Source organism: Necator americanus, chromosome II (assembly GCF_031761385.1).
Source record: "Necator americanus strain Aroian chromosome II, whole genome shotgun sequence".
Classification (NCBI taxonomy): Eukaryota; Metazoa; Nematoda; class Chromadorea; order Rhabditida; family Ancylostomatidae; genus Necator; species Necator americanus.
In genome coordinates this window covers 9,732,975-9,758,807 of record NC_087372.1, presented here as the reverse complement: position 1 = coordinate 9,758,807, position 25,833 = coordinate 9,732,975, and the positions used below count along the sequence as shown (strand labels likewise).

The 25,833-nt window shown below is 40.8% G+C and overlaps 4 protein-coding genes across 7 annotated transcripts; 2 read left to right on the top strand and 2 right to left on the bottom strand.

Annotated features, from left to right (window-relative positions):
• Positions 1-6,875: 6,875 nt before the first annotated feature.
• On the bottom strand, positions 6,876-13,555 carry RB195_017315 (uncharacterized protein; the record flags this gene model as incomplete). 4 transcript variants are annotated; one of them, XM_064184259.1, is made up of 12 exons in its annotated part: positions 6,876-7,019; positions 7,080-7,231; positions 7,426-7,472; positions 7,564-7,650; positions 7,706-7,742; positions 9,889-9,985; positions 12,789-12,895; positions 12,952-13,034; positions 13,087-13,176; positions 13,233-13,265; positions 13,352-13,392; positions 13,457-13,555. In XM_064184259.1, the coding sequence occupies 12 exons, from the start codon at positions 13,553-13,555 to the stop codon at positions 6,876-6,878; spliced, it is 1,017 nt and encodes a 338-aa protein (XP_064040137.1). The 4 variants fall into 4 exon arrangements, with proteins under 4 accessions (XP_064040137.1, XP_064040138.1, XP_064040140.1 ...); XM_064184258.1 differs by having other exon boundaries at positions 13,092-13,154; XM_064184257.1 differs by lacking the exons at positions 7,706-7,742; positions 9,889-9,985; positions 12,789-12,895; ... (3 more) ...; positions 13,352-13,392; positions 13,457-13,555 and having other exon boundaries at positions 7,564-7,628.
• A 1,517-nt stretch (positions 13,556-15,072) lies between these two features.
• Positions 15,073-15,409, top strand: RB195_017314 (uncharacterized protein; the record flags this gene model as incomplete). The annotated part of the gene is made up of 2 exons (XM_064184255.1): positions 15,073-15,082; positions 15,138-15,409. 2 exons carry the CDS (start codon positions 15,073-15,075, stop codon positions 15,407-15,409), a joined length of 282 nt encoding a protein of 93 aa, XP_064040136.1.
• Positions 15,410-15,575: 166 nt separating this feature from the next.
• RB195_017313 (uncharacterized protein) lies at positions 15,576-16,188 on the bottom strand (the record flags this gene model as incomplete). The annotated part of the gene is made up of 4 exons (XM_064184254.1): positions 15,576-15,713; positions 15,785-15,867; positions 15,927-15,991; positions 16,055-16,188. The coding sequence occupies 4 exons, from the start codon at positions 16,186-16,188 to the stop codon at positions 15,576-15,578; spliced, it is 420 nt and encodes a 139-aa protein (XP_064040135.1).
• Positions 16,189-20,280: 4,092 nt separating this feature from the next.
• On the top strand, positions 20,281-25,355 carry RB195_017312 (uncharacterized protein; the record flags this gene model as incomplete). The annotated part of the gene is made up of 6 exons (XM_064184253.1): positions 20,281-20,348; positions 20,462-20,658; positions 20,738-20,901; positions 21,000-21,108; positions 24,094-24,282; positions 25,270-25,355. The coding sequence occupies 6 exons, from the start codon at positions 20,281-20,283 to the stop codon at positions 25,353-25,355; spliced, it is 813 nt and encodes a 270-aa protein (XP_064040134.1).
• Positions 25,356-25,833: the final 478 nt, after the last annotated feature.

The window sequence follows — 25,833 nt, the reverse complement described above, 5'->3', positions numbered from 1 at the left end:
TCGAGCAAAACGCTAAATGTGATCCTGTTTCTTTTTCTCAGAACACGGCGAAACAAAGCAAAACATCTGTGAATTATTTTTCTCACGAAATGAGGAAATGAGTTTGCATTACCCTATGTAGATGTCACGATACGCCGCTTTCAAAATTGCCGCCTACCTCATGTTCCTGAAGCTTATGAGAATAATTCCTCTACGAGACGACTTAAAATCGGCATGATGGGTGATCATACAATATATTGTACATTAACGTGAGCGCGTAGACAACGATTGCGCACGATTTTTGAGCAGACTTGCAGCGCTGACAGTGTGGGTAGGACTACAATATCTCAATTTCTTGTTGAATATCTCAAAAAAGTCGTATTGATCAATGGAGAGTTCAAAAAACTTGGCTGAACCTTTAACAATTTCCTAAGCTATTTCGCATTCATCTGTCTTGAACCTGTCGTTATCATTATTCTTAACAGGATTTCAAGCATGATTCAACTAAAGAAAGTTGAAACGTATTAATCGAAGGTTAGTCGTCGTTCAGGAAAAAACTTGAGATCATCCGAAAGGGAGAATTTTTCTGAAGAATATGGAGAGTTCAGAGTTTTTGGAAGAAGAATTAGTTTAGAGAAAAGGAATCAGAAGACATTTTCTTCAACTGCAATGCTCTAAGGTCTACAATATATTCTCGCTTTCTCAAAAAATGACTTCCGGACAAGGTGCGTGAAAAATGACAACGTAAACAAAGAACTGTGCTGCCTCACCTTGTAGGGAATATTATTAACGTTGTTAATGTTTTTGCCACAACGCGCGGGAATCAAATCTCTGATCCTGATTACAATCGCAATGGTGGAATGTGATGAATTGCAATTCGAATGTGTGCAAGTTATTGTTTTTTTTTTTTGCTGCTTTACTATGATTTCCTCCTTATACTTCCTTTTCTGAAAAACAGAGGTTTAAAATCAGCACCTTTTGACCTTCCCGTTGAGTTGGTTTTTATTATGAAATTCCAGGGAAAAAGTTGACAAGCTTCGAATCTTGCTAATTGTGTTGACCTTACAAAGAAGTATTTTTTTATAAGCAAAAAAGGCTAGAACGTCGTCTACATAGATACACATATAATATATAACACATATATTATATAATGTAAGGAAAATGAGGATTATTTTTATACCTCATGTTAATATCCCCTTGAGATGAAAGCTGCATAAGAAATCTGTTAATTAGTAGCTGTCAAAACCGAGAATTATGGAAGAGCGGAAGTAGAAGAATTGTATGAAAATGTTAACAAATTCCTCAGCTTTTCGATTTTCTTCAACTTTGCAATTATATGAGCATGAGTGAGCATGAGTGGCAGTGGTATTCGAAACCGATGCAACTAGCCTTTCTAGGCTTTGTGGCCGTTTTCAAGGTGGCAAAAAACTCTTCGTGTTCTCTACTTTTGAAATATGCTACATATGCTTATTCTGCCACATGTGTGCCTGGCGATCTCGAAAACCCAGAAAACAATGAGATGGGTCCCACAGCGCTGAATTGGTGCACCAGCTCCAGGAACCTGTTAAATGGGTCGAAACGAGTCCCATGGCGTCGGTTTACTGTGCAGGCGGTCGCTAGATACTCGCAGCTGATTATCTGCAGCCGAATAATTGCTTGTAGAAGTGGCTGTCGGTAGACCAGAGCAGGCACATCTTAGACTATTTGCGATCAGTAGGCCAATAACGTAGCAATGTAGAAAGTGCAAAAAAAAACACATATAAAATGAAAATGTTAAAAATGAAGCAAAATATAGAATACTTGAATAAGAATAAAACAACATCAGAAAACATAAATGAAGCTGAAAACGTTCCAGAGTAAAAGTTAAAAAGTGTAAAACGAGAACCTGGTCGTTGGAAGACGTAGATTTGTGATTGAAAAAACTATATAGAAGATATAGATATATTTGTATTTATACAGATATAGATACACCAGTCTGAACGTCCGGCAAAAGCCGGACTTCAGACTTTTTTGGTGTTCATTCCGCTCGCCTGCACCGATCAATAAGAAATAATAGTAGAGACATTTTTTTTTGTAAAATTAGAGTTGTTTGAAAGATTTCGTGGTTTTTCCTTAGACGCATCGGTTCTATATCTGGAGAACAATCAAACTTGATTTTATATCTATTTTTCTCTCAAACCTCCACAATTTGAAAACATTATTCGAAGTATGAGATTCCTCCGTTCTCAACTATTAGCAAAGAATGATGTGCAAACATGAAATGAAGTTAATATCACTATCGTAGTGATAAAAATAACGTTCTACGTCAGATCGCGTAAGCCGATGATATGGTGATATGTATCGCATTTAAACAGCCGTTCGCACGTGTGCTTCCTTTTTTTAAAGAAAGGATGTTAGTAGCATCAGGAAGACATGCTGGAAAATAGATATGCGAAGGATCCACAGAAACCCATTCTATCGCGTTGGGGCTCCCGCTCACCAATCTGACGCAGTGGAACCCGTCTCTCCCGACTGTATAGCTTTTTGGCACCGGCGCACCACTCCGACACCGTAGGACCCGTCTCATCCAATTTTACCGCCCTGAGGCTCCAGCGCAGCAAACCGACGCCGTGGTATCCGTCTCCCTCTCTTTTTGGAATTTCTTGATTGAGACGCTCACATACGCCTACGCACACACGTGAGAGAATAAGCTCGTTATTATATAGCATGATAGTTTGCAAATTTGGAAGTATACATTCACATAAAAGTTCATTTACCTTCACTAATAAATGAGGGAAACTAACTTTCCTTATCAAAACCAACATACATGATTTCATAGCTTTGTACAGTGGTGAAAAGGTAGAGTGCTCGCCTATCAGGTGCGTGGCGATGCTTTAGCACCTCACCAGTGCTGAGTTTTGCATCATTGTGGAGTATTTTCGTGACACACACAGACAAACACACAAACACACACACGTGTGTGTGCCACGAAAATACCCAATAATGAAGCAACACTCTGCACAGGTGATGTGCCGAACCATAACCATGCAACTGATAGACGGGCACTCCAACCACTGGACCACTACCTACATCTAATTGAGTATGTTGACATTGATAATGAAACTTTGCTTCTGCCATATGTTGATGATGGCAAATAAACTTTTATGTGAATGTATACTTCCAAATTTGCAAACTATCATGCTATATAATAATGGGCTCATTCTGTCACGTGCGTGTATGTGTGTGTCTCAGTCAAGAAATTCCAAAAAGAGAGGGAGACGGACGCCATGACGTCGGCGTTGGTGCGCTGGAGCCTCAACGTAAAATAAGGTGAGACGAGTCCTATGGCGTCGGAATGGTGCGCCGGTGTAAGGAAGCTATAGAACGAGGAGGGACGGGTTCCACTGCATCAGACTGCTGCGCGGGAGCCCCGACGCATTAGAATGGGTTTCTATGGCTCCTTCGCATATTTATTTCCCAGCATCTCTCCCTGATGCTGCTAACATCCTTTCTTCAAAAAGAGGAGACACAAGCGCGAACGGCTGCTTAAATACAATACATAGCAGCCAACGTTTACGCGATCTGACGTAGAACGTAATTTTATCACAACGATAGTGATACTCACGTCATTTCATGTTAGCACATCATTCTTTGTTGATAGTTGAAAACGAGGAAACTCATATTTTAAATGTTTCCAAATTGTGGAGATGTGAGAGGAACATAGATGTAAAATCAAGTTTAATAGTCCTCCAAATATAGAACTGACGTGTTTAGGGTAAAGCCATAAAATCTTTCATCTATGCTTAAATTTTCTGGTAAAAAAAATTGAAGAAAGCGCTGATAGAAAAAATTCTAATTTTACAAAAAAAATGTCGCTACTGTTATTTCTTATAGATCGAGGAGGCGAGCGAAGCGAACACCAAAAACAAAAAGCCTGATGTCCAACTTTAGCCGGACGTTCAAGGTGGTATAGATATATATTTACAAATACAAATATATCTGTATCTTCTATATGTGTATTTGTATGTGTTTAATGCACGTAAGGTATCGCAATAGTTTGTAAAAGTTTTGATTTGTTTGTTTACACTTATTTCCTATTTCTGGTATTTTATGTGCAATCGTTCGATGCATCTTTATACGTAAGTGATCAATACTCCGTACAGAAACAATACCAGAGATAGCGTGCTCCTGCGAGGCATGTTTCGCACCTCATTAGATGATGAGGGCAGAAGATGGACGATGTGAAGGGCGGGGCATAACGCAAACGCGGCGCAACGATCTGCAGACGCTATGAACTGCTGTGCGGCGCAATTAACGAACGCCGCTGCCAATCGTTTCCTCAAAGGATAGGTTGTCGCGGAGGCTGCGGGTATCTAACGATACGGATCCCTGCGGCTTCTGGACAGTATCGCAATGATGCGAAGGAAAAATTAGAATCAGCGTAATATCAGTAATGGTTATAATATTGTATTATGTAATGGTATGTAATGGTATGTCATGGTATGTGATCACCTTGATCACCTTGACTCCCGTTGATCTTCGAACTGGTCGAGCGGGCGCCAGTAATTCTTTCTTTCGCCATGGTATGTAATGGTTATAATATTTTGTATATACACAATGTTAAAGGTGAAGGAGTACCGCACAGTAATTACAAGCTGATTCATTAGAAAGTAAGTGAGACATTGTGGCTCGTTTCATGGTCGTGACAACTACATGTGTTGCGTTTCACTTCTGCTCTCTACCCTGTATCTCAATGGAACTCTATTTCCCTGTATCTCTGTCTCATCACCTTCATAGGATAAGGATAAAGGATGAAGTGCACAACGCTTATCGTCTGAGCTTTATGAACGCGCATGCAGTCTTACAATGACTTGCGAGGGTTAGGCAATGCGCCGAGTAGTGATTTCGTCTTTCCAAACAAGTCTGGCACCGATTTATCGGCCCGGAGGGAAGAAAGGCTTGGTTTGCACTAGGGCGGATTCGAACCTCCGATCGATTGTAGCCACAGCGGAACCTTTTACCGACTGCACTACACCGCCCCATCACCTTCACAACATGTTTTATCCAGGAACTGGAAGCATAACAGCTACTTATATAGCATCAAACAGTTTAAGTGATCTGATGTAGAACTTTATCTTTTTCACCACATTCGTGACTTCGTATCAGCACGTCAGTCTCTGCTAATTTTTGGGGAAAAGAGAGGGGGGGGGGGAGAGAATAACTCATCTTTCTGAATTCGAATCGTAGAGATATAAAGGATTAGAGACAACGGATAAAGTGTCGGCGTTAAACAACCCAATTGAGATGCGCCACCGCGTTCACGTCAATTCAGCACCGTTTGAGGTTAACGAACCCGTGCAGTTACTTATGCGACTAACTGTCAAGCCTGTGTTTTCCCGGACAAGTCTGGCACCAATTTATCAACCCTAGAGAGATGAAAAGCTTGTTGAGCACTAGGGTGGATTCGAATCGATCATGCTGCAGCCACAGCGGAAGCTCTTATATACTGCGTAATCTCTGCCCTACCAAATTATTGTAAGTGCAGAATGAAGTTCGCTGTTTTCCAAATTTAGTACTGATGTATTCAGGAAGAAAATGACAACTTTCATTAATTCTTAGATTTCTAAAAAAAGAAAAGAGAACACAGAAAGTGTCACTTCTATTATCTTTTATTGAGTTGAGTTGGAGCGGCGATACCTACTGGCCGATGGCAATAGGCGGACGTTCAGATTGGTATGTATGAAAGCTAAAGTGAAAATTTTAGAATTATATTACGCTCGGGTTTAGTATTATGTAGATGACAATCGCTGTTCTGTGCATCTGTTCTTCCTTAGAATGTAATTAAAAGAAACTCGTTCGCCAACACAGATAGCAGCAAGATTCGAAATTTGGCAAGGAAAGCGATTTAATTTCGGGGAAGAAAACAATGCAGCGGGTAGATAAGGATGTACTGATTCCGAATATCTGTCTTTTTTAGACGGACGTAGTTGAAGCGAACTTGAAGAGAGCGGCGAAGAAGAATGTAAATTTATCACATTTCACCGTTCGGATTGTACGCAGAAAGCAGCAATATTGTAATCGCAAGCGGTTCTAACTACATTTGTGTGAGCAATATTCCAAAAAACGAGAGAATGTCTACCTAATTAAAAAGAAAATCACAGAGAAATGGAATAAGTGTTTTTTTTTCATTTCTTCTTATTATGTTCAAATGCCGCCCTGAAGAATAGATTGCTAGCATCGATCAACTATCTCGGGATGTGATAACATTTTTGAATTCAGTTCAGGATCGTTTGACGTTCATGATCGCATACTTGGCCTAAACAGCGAATTTCTGGTGTTAGAACACGATTGTGCAAATTTGACTTTGGGTCATTGAAGTCTGGTTGTGAAATGCGAGCTTCTATAGCTTTTTGGCAAAAGCTTCTTGAACATCCCACTATATTCAGTCGCAAAGAAAAATTAGTTCAAAGTTCCTGAAATTCTGAGTCGAAAAGTAAATTTTGGTGCAAGACTTTCAGAGTAACCTAATATCAGGTGTTTCAATACTCCAAGAAAGGTATAGACAAGCTTGGTACCAATTCATCACCCCAAAAAGATGAAAACTTGGTTGGTGTCGTTCGGTTTTGATGCAGAGGATGTCCACACCTCAGGAGCCCCCGAGCACCCTCAAAAGCACCAATAAACACAAACTTTTAAACGTGTAAACTGGAAAGTACGTGGAGAAGTTGCATCGGAAAACCTTTAACTGTTGTACAGCTTTCTTTAGAATTTTTATTGTTTTTTTTAATAAAGGTTAATTTTTAGTGGTTTCTAGTTTGGGAAACTAATAGGAATTAAAAACAGTTACAACCATATGTAATAAAAAATGTGACACTACATTCAAATAATTGTTACATAATACATTTCACACAGAATAACTACTTAGCGAAACAGGTCATTGAATTGAATTGTTTAAAGAAAGTTAAACGATCGAGTAAATGCAAAATCCCTATAATTGTTGCGAATAGACAAAAAACAAACAGAATACCAAATAAAACAAATGCGAATTCCAAGAAACACCGCTGAAATCATATCGAATTAATGGAAAAATAAAGCGTATGGAATAGCAAACATGCCGCAACCTTAACGCTTCTTGGTGAGTTTTTATATTTCGTAAAATATTCCTCCTCTACGATTTCAATTTCTGATGCAGTTGCTTGTGTTTCCTCCAGCAAATATTCAGTACCCTGGTCTGATGCGTTTTCTACTTTAGCAGTGCTCGATTTCATCGATTCTGAATATATTAAATGATAAATGCTGATGCATAAGGACAATTATGGAGGATCCGTGGCCCGACGACGGTGATGTGGCCGCGTCGCGGTCGTCTGGATAAACATAGGTGCCGGCAACTACAGGGAAGAAAGCATCAAAATATAACATTATTGCATTAGTACATATATTCCAGTCATTATTGTATTTTAGTTGTACCTGTCTTCCTGGTCTCGGACTTGTTTGAAAGAAGTTCATCACCCTCTCTAAAAGAGTGGTCTTTTATATTCATAATTTCGTAAGCAATAAGAATTACTATTTAAACGATGAAGTCAACTGTAGCGGTGGTCTGCTGACCTATTGTCTTCTACTAGTACTGGCCCTTCATTTTCGGAATATTCTTGATTCCCATCAACCTCCATGTTGTGTGGTGTGAATGAGTTCCTTTGGTAGTTACAGTAAAAGTAGAGTGATAAAAGCTTGGCTGAATAAAACCTACCGGCTTGTGAAGACTTCCGAGAGAAAGTGAAACACTCCTCAAATAGCCGTTAGCATTACGGAAGAATCATCAGCATGCTATATAATAAGGGCTTAGTTTGTCACGTGTGTGTGTCTGTGTGTAAATCGAAATTCCAAAAATGAGGCGGGACGGGTCCCAACGGCGTCAAATTCGTGCTAGCTATGAAATGGGGTGCGACGGGTCCACCCCTTGAATTCGTGAGCCGGGATTGTGGAGCGGTAGAAGGAGCTGCGAGGGCTTAACGACGTCGAACTGTTGCGCCATAGTGCAGTAGTATCGCGCAGTAACTTCGTGTGCATGTCGCAAAAGGTAAACGGGACGTTGCAACCGTTTAATATCCATGGCCACTGCGCGCGATGATCTTCACCACTGCCACCACTCTTTGTATCCTTGCACGTTTCCATCAGGTTGGTAACATTCCTTCCTCAGAAATTGGAAACACGAATGAAACCGGCTGCGTGAATAGTAGCCAACAGTTTACATGACGAGGAACATTATTTTTTATCAGTACGATTATGTTGTTCACGTCATTTTATGTTAAAACATCATTTTTTGATAACTGACGGGGAAAAACTTGAAGAAAATCTGTGCTTAGGGTAATTCTTTCAAATTGTGTCTTTGTTATATTGGAATCGAGGGAAGGTTTGAAGTTGAAGTATGGTTGCTCTCCAAATGCAGAAATGACGCGAATGGAGAGAAAACTATGCAGTCTTTCACATAAATCTATTTAAAAAAAAGAAGGCGTTGTTAGAAAAGCACAATTCTAATTTTGCAGAAAATGCCACTACTATTAATTTTCCTGGATCAGTGAAGATGAGCTAAGGGAACACCACAGAAAGTCTGAAGTCCGCTTCAGCCGGACGATCACACCGGTTTGGAATATTTTCATAGCATATCTGAGCCATATCTAAATTCGAAATTTTAAATTAATAAAAAGGTATGTATTATCATTTGTAGAAAATATTCTGCTAGGAAATTTTGTAATCAGAACATTTTATGGCAACAGTTTCCTTATTTAACTCTGGAAGTTTTTTTGAAATCAACGACTCGATTCTATTCGAATGGTGTTCTCAAAACTTAATTCTGCCCACTCTCAAAGATTTGGACGGTTTCAGACGGATTAATCCGTCGGAGATAAATTTCTTTGGCTACAAGTTAGTAGCAGTATTGTATGTGAGGTGAACCGAAAATTTTATACGTATTTTAGATTACAGGAATCAACCTAAGTTTTTGCAATGCAGTAGCCGGGTTGAAAAAAACTGGCAACAACCAGTTTACGAAGCTGCACCGTGTAGACGTCAAAATAACCATGGGATTACAAAGAGCTGCTCCCAGCATCGCATGCTTTAAGAGTCCCAGGAGATGAGGAGAGAACCTCAGAGCACCTGTAGCTACGTTGAGAGCGCATTTGCATCAGAACTGTGTAATATGTGATCACCGGACCGTAACCGTCGAAGAGGTGCGCCGAATGACTGAAATTCCACTTGAGAAGAAAATCGCTCAAAGGTATTGCTTCTAAATTTCAGAGCAAGGCTTTACTTTTAAAGAACGAAGTTTTTTGTTATTCCGCGGAAAACTTCAGAAGAACTACTAACTAAATCTACTTGATTAGAAAGAGTAATAGAAGGCTTTAATTTACGTAGAACTGTGATGGGTGGTCACGCTAGGTTCGTACTTTTCCGCTTCGTTTTCAAGAATTTCTGGGTTTTTTCTCGCATTTTCTAAATAAAGCTAGACTGGGTGGAGGCCGACATAGGAGTAAGCCCTATGTCGGCTTCAACCTAGTCTAGCTTTATTCGCCATACATCTCAAATCAGAAACTTAGGTTTCCTGCACTGGGAATTTATTTAGGAAAGTTCATGATTTTTGCTTTTTTAATTTCTTTAAAAAGAATAACCAATTAGAATAATTTCATGCCCTTCTGACACCCGTTGATCCAATTTGTTCCTAGTTTTTCACTATTCCTCTTGAACCAAGTTTTTAAAAAAAAAACGAATAATAACTGTGAGTTGTTTATTAGAGATCATACGATTGTTAAGACAAGAAGTGTTGCGTAGAAAGGTAGTACATTGATTGTTATCACGTCAAAATCAATAGAGACTATTCAACACTATATTATACACATTTCACCGGCCTTAACGAATTTATAAATTTCATTATACCCAATAAATGTAGAAAGCCTATTATTGTCATAATAAAAAACATGACGCAGAAAAATAGGACGATCAGGATGGACACGAGTAGAATCTTTCGCATATTCTGAAATTGAATGATATGACTGATCATTGATAAAACTCTCTAAACTCTCTCCCGTTGATCAATCCGCTTGGGATGCGCCCATACGTTCACTTCAATTCAAAATCGTTTGAGGTTTACGAACGTGTAACTAGCCCATAAAATGACTTGCAGTGGCTAGCCGATGTGTCAAGTTAGTGTTTTAATTCTCCTAGACAAGTCAGGTACCAATTTATCGACCCCGAGGGGATAAAAGGTTTGGTGAGTACAAGGGCGGATTCAAACCTCCGATCAATCGTGCAGGAAGCGGAACCTCTAACCGGTACAGTACCACCGCCTTTGATCATTGATGTTAGGACAAAACACTTTCTATTAGTTATCACCAACCAGATCACCTTATCTCTATCTATGCTAGGCGCCGAATTGGTTCAATCGAATGGATATTCTGTGACTTTGTTTGGACCAAGGCAAACAGAGAAGGAATTGTGCGTGTTCGCAAGATAACAGGCCATGTTTTACGACAAGAAAATGCCGGCAAAGATTGCGCTTTCCTTGATTTGTTGCAGCTTTTCCGGTATTTTCCTCCCGTCCGACTCATACTTACAAAGCGTTCTGCAGAAGTTCAGATAGAATCGCCAGCACCTCCTCGAACTGTCATTTGTTGGGGAACTGATGTCATGTCCCTGGCGGATCACAGCATTTTTCCTCCGTATTCTGATTAATTGATGTTTGTATCAATGATTTATTTATAGCATGAACTACCGAACGGATGAATTTCGTCATCCCAGAAATCCCTGATCGAGGTGAATATTTCAACATTTCTACACTTATTCAATCATCTCCACCGGATATTCCATTTTTTATTTTCGGGACACTGACCAGAACCTGCGACTCCGTCGGTGGTTCCTCGTCAACCGCACATGTCCTTCAATAAACGTGCTCGAATTCAGGAACTTGTCGGTTCAGCAAGGTGTTAAAGTGATCCCTCCAAATTGGACCTAACATGTCAGTTCTCTATCGAGGAGGAACTCCCTGGATTCTTTTGTGGGACCGCATCCTAAAGCTGAGAAGAACTAGATGGTGGAAAGCGAAGTTTCAACTGCTCTAGATTCTTGGTTAACCTTCTGATAAATGCTTCTTGTTAGTGCGTAAGCGAGCAGAAGTCTGAGAGTTCTCATTTCTTTCTTGATTCCCACTTATGTGGGCGTCGTCGATGATTTCTGTTAAACTTTAATGCAATGATTAGGCCCACCGGTCCGTTCACAAAGGTCAACAAAACAATTATCGTGGTCTGATGTTTGCTTCGTGTGGCACTTTCCGAGCACGTCGGACTTCTGTTCGAAGCACATTTTTGCGTTCGCATCAATTCCGTCAATAACAGCCAGCTGGCTGGGTATCTTAGCATTAGCGTTGACATTAACGTATTTAGTTCATGGAAGAAGGTGTTTTTATTATTGTCCTGAGCGGTGCCCGAAGGTGCTTGAACCATTACAGTTTAGAGTAATGACACCCTCTGTGATCTCACAGTCGTTCAAAGATGCATGTTGATGACTTTGAACCAAATTTCTCTCCTAGATTTTTGTAGTCGTTCTTCACAACTATTGCACAGGCTTCTACCTGCTTTTGATTAGCATCGCCACCGTAAATGGTGCAGTCTCCGACACTCATGACGAATGTATCTCTGATGCTTTTTCTGCAGAGCAGCAAACAACACAAAAAGATATTCAAGACATTTATACAAAGTGGCTTGTTGGAACTGACTTCTCAGCATGCTTCGGTTAAACGTGACCAAACGGGTAGTGGCTGCGGAAGATTCCATACTCCCTTCAGCCACTTTATTTTTTAGGATCACTTTACTTTATTGACCTTGGATTATGCGCTTTGGCGATGTGCTGTATGAAAGCAACTTTTCGCAACATACCGCAATCCTGCCCTACCCCTCCCCCTAAGCAAGCAGATAACAATCAGACTCATATATGAAGCCTTCGTTCATCGTCCATTCTATCCTGACCGTTATCAGTCCGGCGGATAATTTGACATCACGCCTGCAACATTTCACGAAGTTGGTTTAAACAATAACTTAGTCGTTCCGCGTCACTTCTGGAGCAAAAACACACAGAGAAACGCAGAAGAACAGGTTGTAGAAGGATCACTACGTTACTGCAATGTCGCAAATGCGTTCGTCAACCTCGCAATTGAGAATGATAGCAGTACAAGGAATTCCAGAAGATATAAGCTAGATGGATATCAACTATTGAAGCATCTCATTTCAATACTCAAGTCCTCAAACTGTCTCTTACCGCGGAAAAGCAGATGAAGCGAGGAAGTTAACGACTCTGAGTGTTGAGGATAGCAGTCAGACCCACATCATTGCGCTGGGCTTTCTAGGGCATTCTAAACTTATAGTTCCACATTTACTGGTAACTTTGGTGTGTGCATATCTGCACATTTTGATTAATCCTGCATTCGGAATCCATAGTGGACAGTCGATCAATCAACATAACAAAGTACTCGTTTTTGGCAAGACTTCACTCTCAGAGGATAAAGGTGTTTATAATCTCTACTTATGCAGATTGATGTAACTTGTTTGTCTTCCTTACTGACCTACTTTTTTCGTGATATGAAAGATCATGTTATACTGGTAAATAATGTTTCAACTCTTTTCCATAATAGGGTTGTCCGTAGAACTGACTCAATTCCACCATTCTTCCCACAGAGGGATTTTGTTTGTGGCTAATGCTTTCCTTTTACTTCCATTCACGTTCGGCTTTCCTCATCCCAAATCGTAAGAAAAAAACCAACGACTCTGTAATTTGCATTCACTTACCTGCGCCGACTTAGAGCTGCTCTCCGATCCAGTTTTTGGCGTCTTCCCTCCTAAAGGTCGACCTTTTTTATTCCCCGGGTTCACCTGACCTTTGGGAGGCGGGGCTTCTAAAATTGAAGAAGTCATATTTGCTTAACAACTTGGTATAACTTCTACAATTTGCCTTTCGCAGGAGCGCTTGCTCCTTCTTTCTTTTCTTGAGATTTTTTCTGTTCATCAGATCCAACGTTGATATCATCACTAGATCTAAAATTTTTCATGCCTTCTCCGTTGTTGAAAAGCACTTCTATAACGCCACCTTACGGGCTTTGCTGCAGGTTGTGCACTTTTTCGTTCTTTCGACGGAGCGTCTTTCGACTGAGCATCCTTCAACGGAGCAGGTTTTGGACTAGCAGGTACAGGACGGAAAGAGGGCGGTGGTGGGGGTAAGTCTCCCGCAGGTACTTCAAGGCGTTCATACGTGTCCATTCAGTGCACCTGAAGTTACGTTAATGACCATTGGGGGTTTTCTGCTCCCAACGAGTGATTGCTACTAGTATCGAGCTCCTACTGTTAGAACCCACCTTTCAGAAATGATGATTAAATAGAAATGATGCGGACAGATCTGGATCAAAACATCGCTGACAACTGATGAATCTATTTGATAGATCTACCATATTTTATCACACAAATACGGCTAGTACGGTTAGATGTCCTCGATTGGTTGAGGTCTGTGTTTCGGTCGGACATGTGTATGGAGGGAAGTCTGTGAGAATCATGTAATTCATACCCTTAGCAAGAAGGCACAATGTAATACAAGACAGAAGCCACAAGATAAGAAGCCTATTTGTAGAGTCAACAACGTTTTTCACCTCTTCGGGTTCGACAAATTGTTATCAGGGCTGTACACAAGTCAATAAACTTCAAACGATTCTGAAATGAAGTCGTACGAGCAGGTGAATTCAGAAGAGGTTCATCTACCCTCTGCACCTATTCACTTACTTTAGTTGACTTCGAGTGTAACGTACAATCAATAGGAGATTAGCTCGCCGCACCATGGATCATTTCGCTTCTGACCAACCGGCGTGAGACGTTTGCGCGGTGCTAAACTCTCGTGCTGGAGTCATGGCACTACTTACGCTACGATCATACGTTGGTAACCTCTTATGCAATGTAGCGCTATAAATCAAAACCTGTGCTCACGCTAAAATTGGAGTAGAACGGAGGCTATCTTTCTTCACAGTTGAAATTACAGTGGCGTGACAATAAGTGAAGCCTAGTCTCTTTAGCCTTTTCAAGCACAGACGTCCCCAAAAGAGATCTCTTTCTCTGTGATCAATTCTCTCCTTTTTATCGTATTAAAGGCATCACCACACGAATCTGGGGTTCTACGTGTTTCTGCCGGCTAAAGCCCACATGGGGTCATAGATTGTGGGAAAGAAGCTGATTCGGTTCATCTATCCCTGTATCAGTGTAAACGGGCGAACCCGGGGGCCGTTTCTTACGACGGCCTCTGTTACCATTGGGCCCTGCCCCGCCTGCAATTTGTCCGAATGGGGTTTTCGACGAATCGTAGGCAGGGCGGGGCGCAATGGTTGCGCATTGCGGGGGACGGTAAAGAGGGTCCCGGCGGATTCTCCGCGAATGCCTTTGAGAAATAACGTGCCCAGTGACATAACGTGGATATGCCGGCTAATACGCGAACATATCTCAACGAAGTCACTCTCCAGTCGTTCATGAAGACGCAGACAACCGCCATAGATGTCCTTCCTGCCACAGAGACGCAGAAAACAAGGAAATATGCAAAGAAGAGTGGTGTGAGCTGTCGAAATGACCGAAAAAGTCAAAGAATAATAGTGTTAGATAGAAGTACATGGGATTTTGTATGGTGTTCTAATAAAGAAAGGGAGTGAGTTTGTCTTTATATCACCTTCAGAAAGTCTAGAAATCTTACCAAATGTGGACTTTTTTTCTTCCTATAAGTTCCCAGAAGTCAGAGATACAGAAGGTCCCTCTGTCCAGAAATAAAGTAGGCTACAAAAAAGCCTGGGAGTTACAAGATAAGGATAATTCTTTTGAGTTACTTTTGAGAGCTGGAATGTTCCGCTTTAACAAAAATTTCTATGCACGTACTTTGAAGCTATTAGATACATCCTTATCTCATACTTCACTTGCGGATTTCTCTTGCTTCTGGTACGATTACTAAATTGAGATCACCTCACGTTACAAAATTGCAGTGACTGTGCCTGATTCTCCAGAACAATTTAACAGATAGTGAACTATATCCTAGCCGGTGATGCAGCATATGATTAGCGGTAGGTAAGCAGAGTAGTAAGCTATTTAGATTCCAACGAAAGTGAATCTCTTTAGGACACGCACCATCGCTAATTGCTCTGACGAGGCATGATCTCGTGGCATGGTCGAAATTCCGCCGGGACCCAATTTACACCCGCGCATTGCAACAGAAGCCGTCGAAAGAAACAGCCTCCTGTGTTCGTCCCGTCACACTGATACAGAGAGAGATTAACGGAATCACCCTTTTTTCCCACAATCTACGACTCTGTATAGGTATTATCCGGCAGGAATCCGTACCACTCCAGATTCGTGGGGTGATGCCTTTAAGTATCAAATTCGCAACTTAACTGGATGCTGTTTAGCTAGGATTGTGCTGGAAACACCTTAACGTTGCTCCAATAACTCTCCAAAACAAAACTGTAAGTCTTTATATTGTGATATGCGAACATTTGGACAAATATTATTGCATCGAAGGTAACACGTAGATTTTACATAAGCTAACGATTCTTCACGTCACGTACATTGTCCGGGCGTTAACGAATCGATGAAATTGACGGTACGGCTCAAATGAAGTGCAGCGACAACGATTATCACAAAACATATGTTGCTGAGGACGATAACGATCACGGCCGCTGTCCGTAGGAAACATGGCTGAAACAGTTATGCACTGATAATCATTCGCTGAACTGAAAAACAGCGTGGTTCGCGGGTTTAAAGCAGACTTGTTTTCCCTCTTTTCCTGTATCCGAACTTGTTGTTGTTGTTCTTCTTGGTGGTTGTACATTAGTTTTCTCTCTTGTTCTAACTAAAATAAGACCTATATATAACATAACTTTCGTGAGTATTCATTCTATCTTAGCTCACTTTTTGATGCATTTGAAATTTTTAGATTTGTTCGTTCTGACTGTAGATCGACATCATCTCCTTCCCTGGACAAATATTCTTTTTTAAAAATTACATAAATCAAGGAAATGTTTAGCAAAATCAGTTACCTGAGAGGTATTGTGGGTTGTGTCGCATCATTTTTTAAAGGTTCATTATTAGGAGTAAGTGGCAAATCGAATGCTGGCGATTGTTGAGGCCGTGCGCCATTTCTCTGATCACCGACTGCTTCGTCATTGTCCATTAGTAAATATATTCTGAACGTGAACGAAATTCATTATAGTTTTCTACATTATCTAACAGGAGAAAGCACAACAGTTTCAATGATCTGACTGTGAACGGAGTCTGTTGTCTTTCTTAGATGTTGATATTTAGTTATTTATACTGTTCGTATCGAAAATGCAGCAGAATTTTCTCAGTCAGCTGTAGATCAGGTGCTGGTGTGTCGAGATCGCCATCGCCAGCAACCACCAACAAGCTCCGCCAAAAGTCGAACCAACGAGATGAGCTGCCACCACTCCAGTGACTCACCAGAAACAACAGATAGCAAGGAATGAATCTTACTCAATGAATATCACATCGTAGAGTTTGCTTGTGTACTACCTGTGAATATCACATCATGATATTTTTGCACATGTAAGGAAAACATGACCTAATAGTCATATTGTTCATGCTATTACCACATTCTAGAGTATAAGTTACTTGCTCACCATTATAAGAAACTAAACGTGACCCACCTGTTTCGTCCACTTTTCGTGCTACTAATTCTATCTTTCTGAACTTCGACTTAATTGATTTAAAGGCATCACCCCAGGAATCTGAGGTGGTGCAGATTTCAGGTGGAGTATTCTTATAAAAGATAGTAGATTTTGGAGAGGATGGTGATTCCGTTCATTCCTTGCTAATTGGCGTAAAAAAACGGCTCGGAGGATGCACCGCCGCACAAGGCTGGCGCGCTTCAGTCGAACTCCTTGTAGAAAAAAGTGCGCCAGAACGACCGATGCCATATCTTCCGAGCCGTTTTTTACGGCAATTAGGAAGAAATGGACGGAATCACTCTCCTCCCCATAATCTACTATGCCGTATACGAATACTCCACCTGAAATCCGTTCCACCTCAGATTCGTGGAGTGATGTCTTTAATCGGTGTACTGGTACAATTGCATGAGCGGCGGTTGCCAGCATCATCGCTGAAGCATGTCGTCCTATACAAAAAGTCTGCTCAACTTTCTTGATTCGAAGCAACAGCTCGCATGGAATTCGTTCACTCGTCATTGTTTCAAATCCTGCGAGGCTTGGAATATCGCTCCAATTGTCCTTTATCCTTTTATCTGGGCAGCTTCCGCCATATAAAAATCCAAGTTATAGTAGGGTCAAAACGACATGAAGCACGTACGCAGTTGCATACGCGGCTTCTCTCGAGGCGCTTTGGCCACCCACGCAAATGCACCGTCACTACACTCGTGATTCATGCCGTTTTGACCCGAATATATATAGGTCGCGCCTGCTCGGAACGTATATATAAGATACCGATTGCACTTAATATAAGCAGGGCTACGTAAACCACAGGTAGCAATCAGACTCGTGTATGCAAACCTTTTTCTGGACACAGATGCTAATATGATAAAGCAATGCTTTCAAAATACTCAAACACCAAATCACCCTAAGGATGTCTACAGGTTGCAACAGAAAGTTCGAAAGTTTCTTTGCATACGCAGAAATTGTCATCATTGTATGTGAGGAAACCACAGCTCTCGTTTTCCCACTGTCAGTGTAGCAAAAGTGAGTCAACATCAGTAATATCGCTGACTGCTTGAAAACACGTTCTGCAACAAACCTAGCAATAAAATAAGTTTTTAACGAATCCTGCAACCCATGAATACGAGATCTGCTGCGAATACGTAAATCATCGATGGAACTGATCGTTGCTGAAAGTTGTTGCTGAAACTGCATATTCGAAATCAGCATATCCGATTACCCCTGAGGGATGGGTTCTGTCCATTTCTTTGTCACACAAAAGCAGAACCCCAATCATATCCAGAAGGATAGTTGCACTTTCTTCCTGCCTTGACACGCTTCTCGTCATTGTTCACTACGAACCTATTGATCATATTGCTCCGTCTTTCTGTTCGAAGGTTGACTTCCACGTTTAATCAAACAGCGTCCGAAACGCTTCGTGTGGGATTTACGGTGCTATCTAATGGTCGTTAGCGTCTTATTGTGCTACGCATTCTTTAGTTCGATTACACGAGGTTGAGGAACGCTTCATATTTGATTGTCCGTCGGAATTTTTGTCGGATCGACAAACAATCCTGCGCTCATATGGTAGCAATGTTCTACTTGTATTCGTTACACATGATGTACTCATCTACTCATCACGAGAGTGATCGAAGTGTGGCAGAAGCACCTGCAGCCAATGTATAATAGTTTCCATCGAAGCTGCTTTCGACTCTCCCCATAGAACCCCTCTTTTCAACGTTCCTCGCGTCGATGGTATCCCAGGAAAGTTTGCTCGCCTTATGGGAGCGTGAACCGAAGAACAACTGCTGCTGTTCGAACACCGGCCGGATGAGCTTCACCGTTTGAAGTGGAAACTAGAGTAAGAGGAGGGACTTTCTTAGTCAACTTTGTTGTCGATGATGTAATTCGAATAACAGTTGAGCAACAGTGTCTCTTTAATGTGGTTTCAGCACCACTTCGACGTGCATTTGTCATCTTTGGGATATTCGGCTCAAACTCTACGAAGCATCGTCGATCTTTTATCGGAATTAACTGCAACCTCTGCTTTGGTAAATGTAAGCTTATATGGGTCTCCGCAAGACCCTCAATGGGAACCAGTTGAACTCGTGGTCTAGTTCTGTTATCTCGGCTGAATGCTGAGGTGTGACGTCTACTACGGGATAGATATGAAAAATCCTGCAAAAATGCGTTAATCGCAGAAAAACACCTTCGTTTTTTGTTTTGTTCACATTATGTGGAGGGCATCACAACGCCTTGTCCAAGTTGCTTTGAGGAAGATTCCAGACTCAAACCGCAAAAAAACCACCGGATGTGTGCAGTAGATTACAAAGGCAAAGACTATAATGTGGTGAGAAAGACTGTTATCACTTTCCAACAGTTCTTGCATAAGCAAATATTGGTTGGATCCATACGTCTTAACCTTAGTAGCTTTGTGTTATGAACAGCAATGAATAAAATGTGGATTAGTTCACGTGGTCAACACTGAATGTCAGCAGAGCCGAACCACATCCAGAAAATGAACATGATTTTATGACAGTTTTTCTTTAAGGACTCCAATAACGTCTCCAACCAGAAGAAACTCCGTAAAACATTTAGTACTTCTAAAGTATTGTTATCACTATTATGATTTTGTCTTATGTTTGAATTTTTTCTTTCCGGAATGACCTGTAGCGAGTTTTCTTCAGCTATAAATCTCAATTCGCGCCCTCGTCACTCATCCGACCGACCAAATCGCTGGAACTTAGGGGAATGGCGAGCCGGTTCGCTTTGTCTCCGGCTACTCGTTCGGTTAATCCAAGCGGTCTCTCTCCAGCTGTAGACGATATCTAAAGTGGCGGATTCAAAAAAGTAGGATTGTTGCTGGAGTTTGTGCTTAGTCCGACATTTCTGTCTGCTATTCCTTGACGTTCTCGTGGTGCACTGCGGACTCCAGAAGTTACAGTATGCTTCCTTTCGATGGCACTTTAACCGTAAATGTTTTCCAGCACTGTTTTCCCTTTCTTGGAAACAAACTGCACAGCTTCCTTTTACGCTTATGACATTAGCTTGTTACCGTACAATAATTATTGCAAAAGTTACTCCCTTCAAACCAAACAAGAAATAAATTTTATTTGGTATCGCTGTGCAGTTTGTTTGAAATTTATTAGTAATAGATAGGAAGTAGGAGATCCGGAAAAGGCTGAGATGATACTTAAATCAACACTTTTTGATCTGCTCGAATCCTTACCCTTTTTTTCTGCTTTTTCAGCCTTCAGAACAAAACCAAGAATGTATTATAAGAGGTGAATTTTTGAATTTTCGAGAATCCCTACTGATTAGAAGATGTTCGAATTCAACTATTTATTACTATTCCTAATATTTACTAACACGATCAGAGCGTAGGTGCCAATATTTGGGGAAAAATTGCGAATTTTCTTTTACTCCATTGGCTAAATGCTTAGAAACATAAGCATTTAAACGTTCGAATTCGAGTATATATGTAACGTAGCGATCGTCTTACCATTCAGATCTTAAAATATTCGAATATTTGAGTACTCGAGCTTATCGACAGAATTTTTCTTCTGTGCCAACTTTCAAAATCAAAATAGCCAATTCAGATGCGTGAGCAAGCTTTACTCCAAAGTGCTTGTGTTCTTTCTCTGATATCGTTGGCGGCTCTATACAGGTTAGTTAATCTGTTTTGTGACGATTCTATCATATGACAGTTGTCACAAACATTTTAATGACAAACCATGAAAAATTGACTGATGAATGGTAATAAGGATTTATTTATTCCAGCTTTATTCCTCGTTTGTGGGACCGTATGTCTGAAATTCGTCAACTTCTCAACACCGAGTTGCACTCATTCTCTGAACTTGAGGCAAAAGTCTGGACTGAGTTGAGACTGGAAGCTCCTCGTCAAACTCGCCAAGTCTACAACTATTGTGAATGCGAATACAGTAATACCTGTCCACCAGGACCACCAGGAAAGCCAGGTTGACAAAGATTAAAAATAGGACGAAATGAAATTTAAGATCAATGGATTGATTTCTGAAAGCTGTCGTGGTTTTCAAGGTGAGGACGGTGCAGACGGGATCCCAGGTGCGGTCGGAATACCTGGACCACGTGGTAGTGCACGAATACTACCAGAAGAGTTGTATCGCAGAGTAGACGGTTGCAGAATATGTCCCTATGGACCTAAAGGAGAAACCGGAATGCCCGGAAAACAAGGAGTCCCGGTTTGTATCTGATGAATTTGGGTGTAATTGAGGTTGTTGAATGATAATGTAGTAACGACGGATACTATCAATAAATATGTTTTTTTTTTTCGTTCAAGGGAATACCTGGATATCCCGGACAAGATGGACGAGATGGGATACCTGGAGCGCCTGGTGCACCAGGAGAACCAGGAAAGCTTGGCATAAGCGGTGAAAGTGGCCGTGTTGGTGAGTATTTGGACTAGTATCTATCTCAAAACTACGATATCTACCTGTATCTAAAGTATAAATGTCTAAAGTACAAAATGTCCTCTATCTAAAAGAACGAATAAGAAAGCTATCTAAAAATTAACAAAAACAACAAAAGAAACGAAGAATTTCGGAAAATCACGAGAATATTTTGTTGGTGTGGTTGGTACACAGAAGTAGCTTAAGGAAGGTGTTGAGTTGCATTACATTAGTAATAAAAACAATAAATAGTGTTAAAGCCATTTAGAATAAAGGGAAAATAATTACACAGCTTTTAAATTGCACTCTGAGCACAACCCATCCGTATAAAGTTACAGTAACTCAACAGAGCTTATGTCATCACAGTTTGTTAGCACATTGAACTGATTTTGATTAGATAATTGGTGTCCTCTCTATAACATTCAAACATTCACATTCATTCACTGCTGATTATTAACCTCACCTCTCCATGAAAAAATAAAATTGATCCTAATTTCGATTTATATTTACGAGTAGAAAAACTATTTCCCACATTTTCCAGTACCTCCATCCTACTCTTTAACTTTTTCGGCATTTTCCACCCGCATCAAGCAAGTGAGCAAACAATTCTGCCCCCTAGGCGTGTCTCCCACTCGATAAAATATTGAAACGGAGTGACTATTACTATTTAACCCTCATGAAAATAATTCTTCTTTGCAAATGGGCGGAGTTTAAAGTCAACTATGAGTGAATAAGTCCCTTGCTTCCCTCAGACGTTCTCCACATCAAGGAGCCTGATAAAGGAACCCTGTTTCCTCATACAAGCACTTCTCTAGGAGCTGTTGATCTTGAAAGGATAAAGGTATCACCCCACGAATTTGAGGTGGTGTAGATTTCAGGTGGAGTATTCTTATAAGGGATAGTAGATTATGGAGAGGGCGGTGATTCCGTCCATTTCTTCCTAATTGCCGTAAAAAACGGCCCGGAAGATGCGGCGCAGCACAAGACTGACGCTCCAGTCGAACTCCCTGTGGAAAATAGTGCGCCAGAATGCCTGAAGTCGTATCTTCCGGGCTGTGTTTTACAGCAATTAGGAAGAAATGGACGGAATCACCACCTTTCCATAATCTACTATACCGTATACGAATGCTCCACCTGAAATCCGTACCACCTCAGATTCGTAGAGTGATGCCTTTAAGGGAGACTACGCACTACGTTGATGAATTCTTTAGAAGGCGCCTACGCGTTTGATTTCAGCCGAGAACCGTTTGAGGTTTCTAGACGCGTCTGCGGTGTATACTAATTTATCGGCTCCGAAGGAACGAAAGATCTGGTTAGCTCTGCGCGAGCTTCGAAACATCGACACTCGAGAAAAGAACTACTCTCACAGACTGCGCTACACCTGCGCTTCTGACTTTTATGTTCATTGAAGGCACCATATCGCGAATCTGACAATGTTGAGGTCTCTGTAGGAGAACAGGTCGTACCCTGGATTACGAGCGTGAGAGGGGCAACGCTTAATTCTCCCTAATCGCTCTTAAAGAGGCGTACGAGTCATACCTGACTACGGTCAGGAGCTGCGCCACAGCAACATCTTTGGGAGAGTAAACTTCGAATCAGTGACTAAGATCTGAGCTTCAAATCAGTAACTAGGACCCAAGTTTGTTTCCAGAGATTTTTTGAAGATTAATTCCAAGTTTCCTTTCTTTATTTATTTCTAAACTTTCTCTGGAATTATTTTCGAACTGCAATGTACGACCTTCCCTTTGAGCTCTATGAGCTAAAAATGTGTATTCGTAATTCCGCTAAAGTTCAAATGAACTGCATTATTTACGCCTTTTCCTCGGTTGCAAAAGGAAAATGCCCATACTTTTTTGTTTCGCTTTTCCTCCAAACAAGGATGCTCCTTCTAAACTCTTTTAAACAGAGTTTTTAAACAGGGGTCGATGATCAGTGAGGTTTCCTCAACAGCCTGCTGAGGGACCCGTAGCCTTTACAAGGATGCAGCGTTCTAACGTACATCGTAGAAACTATAAGGCGGTTCCCACGCCGTTTTCCAGGACGAGTGAGAGGTGCAAGGAGGGGGTGGAACTGACCGAAAATTATACGCATACTCCATAACCTACAGTTTGAACTCAATTCTGCGCAACAGGACTGCCAACATCCTCAATTTCGTGGTCCTCTGCTTTTAAAATGTTGTGGTCTTAGAAATTTCAAACTTTTCTGTCTATTTTAAGAAATTCTCAACCCTTAAAAACCCGTCCTTGATTACTTGGAAACAAATTTCCGTTCCTCTGCCTCTTTGAATCTCGTCACTTTACGTCCGAGTGAGCTGAGTGTTCTCATCACAGGAACGGGAGACCACCCTCCCAGTTGGATTCCGTAGGAAACAGGTGCCGTATCTTCCGCGGGTGCTATCGCGCGCTTTAACGTGAAAATATTCGTGACTTTCCAGCAAGCATCCAGAAATGAATGAAACGTATTAGAATGACTAAAAGGCAAAGATGCCAAGCAATCTTCACGTAAATGCGCTGTACGTTTTCCATCAAATCCACTCTTGACGTAGCTCTGTCACAGAAAAAAAACTTTCCTTGAGTGTAACTAGAAATTACCTGAGAAAATCGCGAAAATTCCCAAGTTGGCGCGGCTTATGTGAAATGTATCTTTATTGATCTTTTCATCTTTAGTATACTAATGATCTACTGATACTGCAGCTTTGTTCAGCAGATTTGGGCAGACACGGCTCGATTATTTTCTCCTTTTACTTCCTGTATTTTTCATCTTCATTTTGTAAATTTTCCTCATCGTTTGCTTTTGTTATCTCTGAAATTTGTGGCAAAAAAAAGCAAAGATGAGTAAAATTACCTGTGTTCTGTCCTTAATTATCTCCACCTGTTTACTTTCAGTAATTTCGCTCTCTGCCCTTTGCATTACCGAATTTCTTTCTCTTGTCGTTCACTTTCCATTTTCTCTTACAAACAGTTCCTCTAATCCTCACTTCTTAAGGACCACCTGGAATCCCCGGAACAGATGGAATTATGGGCATAAAGGGACTTCATGGTGAGCCAGGGAAGCCCGGTCAACCTGGATTTCCAGGTGAACCGGGTAAACCGGGTGAGCCTGGACAAACAGGTCCGATGGGTGCACCTGGTGAACCCGGAAGAATGGGAATGTGGGGAAAGCGTGGCGAACCGGGTGAGTTTCTTCTTTATTGAAAAATCATTGAATCTCCAAATAATTTTGAAGATCAAACCAAAACACGATCAAAATGGCTAAATAAATACCCATTAGAAATCGTTTTGTTATTCAGATTTTTTTTCTGGGGGTTTGAAAAATTCAGAAGGTTCCCTCACAAGGCTATTTTCAATTTTTGACCGTTTTTTCTCCTTCCACATGAAAATACGAACCGGTCAACTGTTTGATGATCATGCAATTACGATCGTTAGACGACGTTATCGTTAGACTGAAGTAAAAAAGGCAAACGGGGTTAACCTGGTGTTCAATGGAAATTACGGTAATTAGTGCAAGTTGAGGTAGAGGGTCTTTTGACGAGATTATTTTGATTTACGAACTAGAAAAGCTGACCGGCTGCAAGTGAAAAGTGGACAAAAAACGGTGCCTCGAGAAAGTATCTGTAAATGTTCCCCTACAGTCACAAAATCCACGAAATCCACAAAAAAGTACTTGGAAATCTCTTGCAAAATCTCGAACAATCTCGGTAACAGATCATTTAAAATCTTCTTCAAAAAAGAAACGCTTCTTTCATTGAAAGAGTTGAACTCTTGGCGAGGCACTCTTATGGAACTACAAGAAAATATGGCAACATTGAACCAAAGGATAAAAAAAGCGCCGAGAAACTGAACTTTCAGCGATGACCTCGAGAGTGTAGCACATCTTTTTTCTGGGAAAACATCCGGTTGTTATCGTTTCTTGATCGATCGAGCTACAAAATAATTGCGTTGAGGTCACCACGATCCGATAGTTGATAGTTGAGCGAAAAATTTTCCAAACTCTAAATGGATAGGAGTGAAATTTGTTGATCTACTTTAACCTTGCTCTAATACAACTTATTCGAGTACTTAAATTAGGCTTTTTGAGCTTACAATGGTCCGTAGCCGGCTGGGAACATTAAATCTACTCATTTCTGTCTTTTTTTCCTGCGAAATCTTGGTTATTTTTCAGGACTACAAGGATCTCAAGGCCGACCTGGTTCACCTGGTATAGATGCTGCATATTGCTCATGTCCACTAAGATTTAAAAAACAGTGAAGAATAACGTCACAACGGAAATAACGATAAACAACTTGAGTGTTAACTTATCTTCTATTTCGTATAAAGTTTGAAAATTTTGATGTTAAGAGGGGAGATACTGTGAGGAATTCCATTAATTTCTGCACCGACTTCTCAATGACGTACATACATGACGAGCTATTTGTTCAGTTTTCAACTTGTTTGTGTGTTTGCTTGTATAAGGTGATTCTGTCACCACAAATTCTTATTTATCTATTTATTTATTTATTTATTTATTTATTTATTTATTTATTTATTTATTTATTCACATACATGAATGGTACACCAAAAAAAATAAGGAAACACATTTGTCTATGTCAAAACACTAAAGGAAAAATCGGCAAACTTATCGTCAGTGGAGCTTGGCGCAGTCCTTTTCGTGGCGGATACGCGTCAAACATATGTGAGTGGAAATCTGAAGATTCAGAAAAAGATCCAGAAAAACGATCCATTGTCG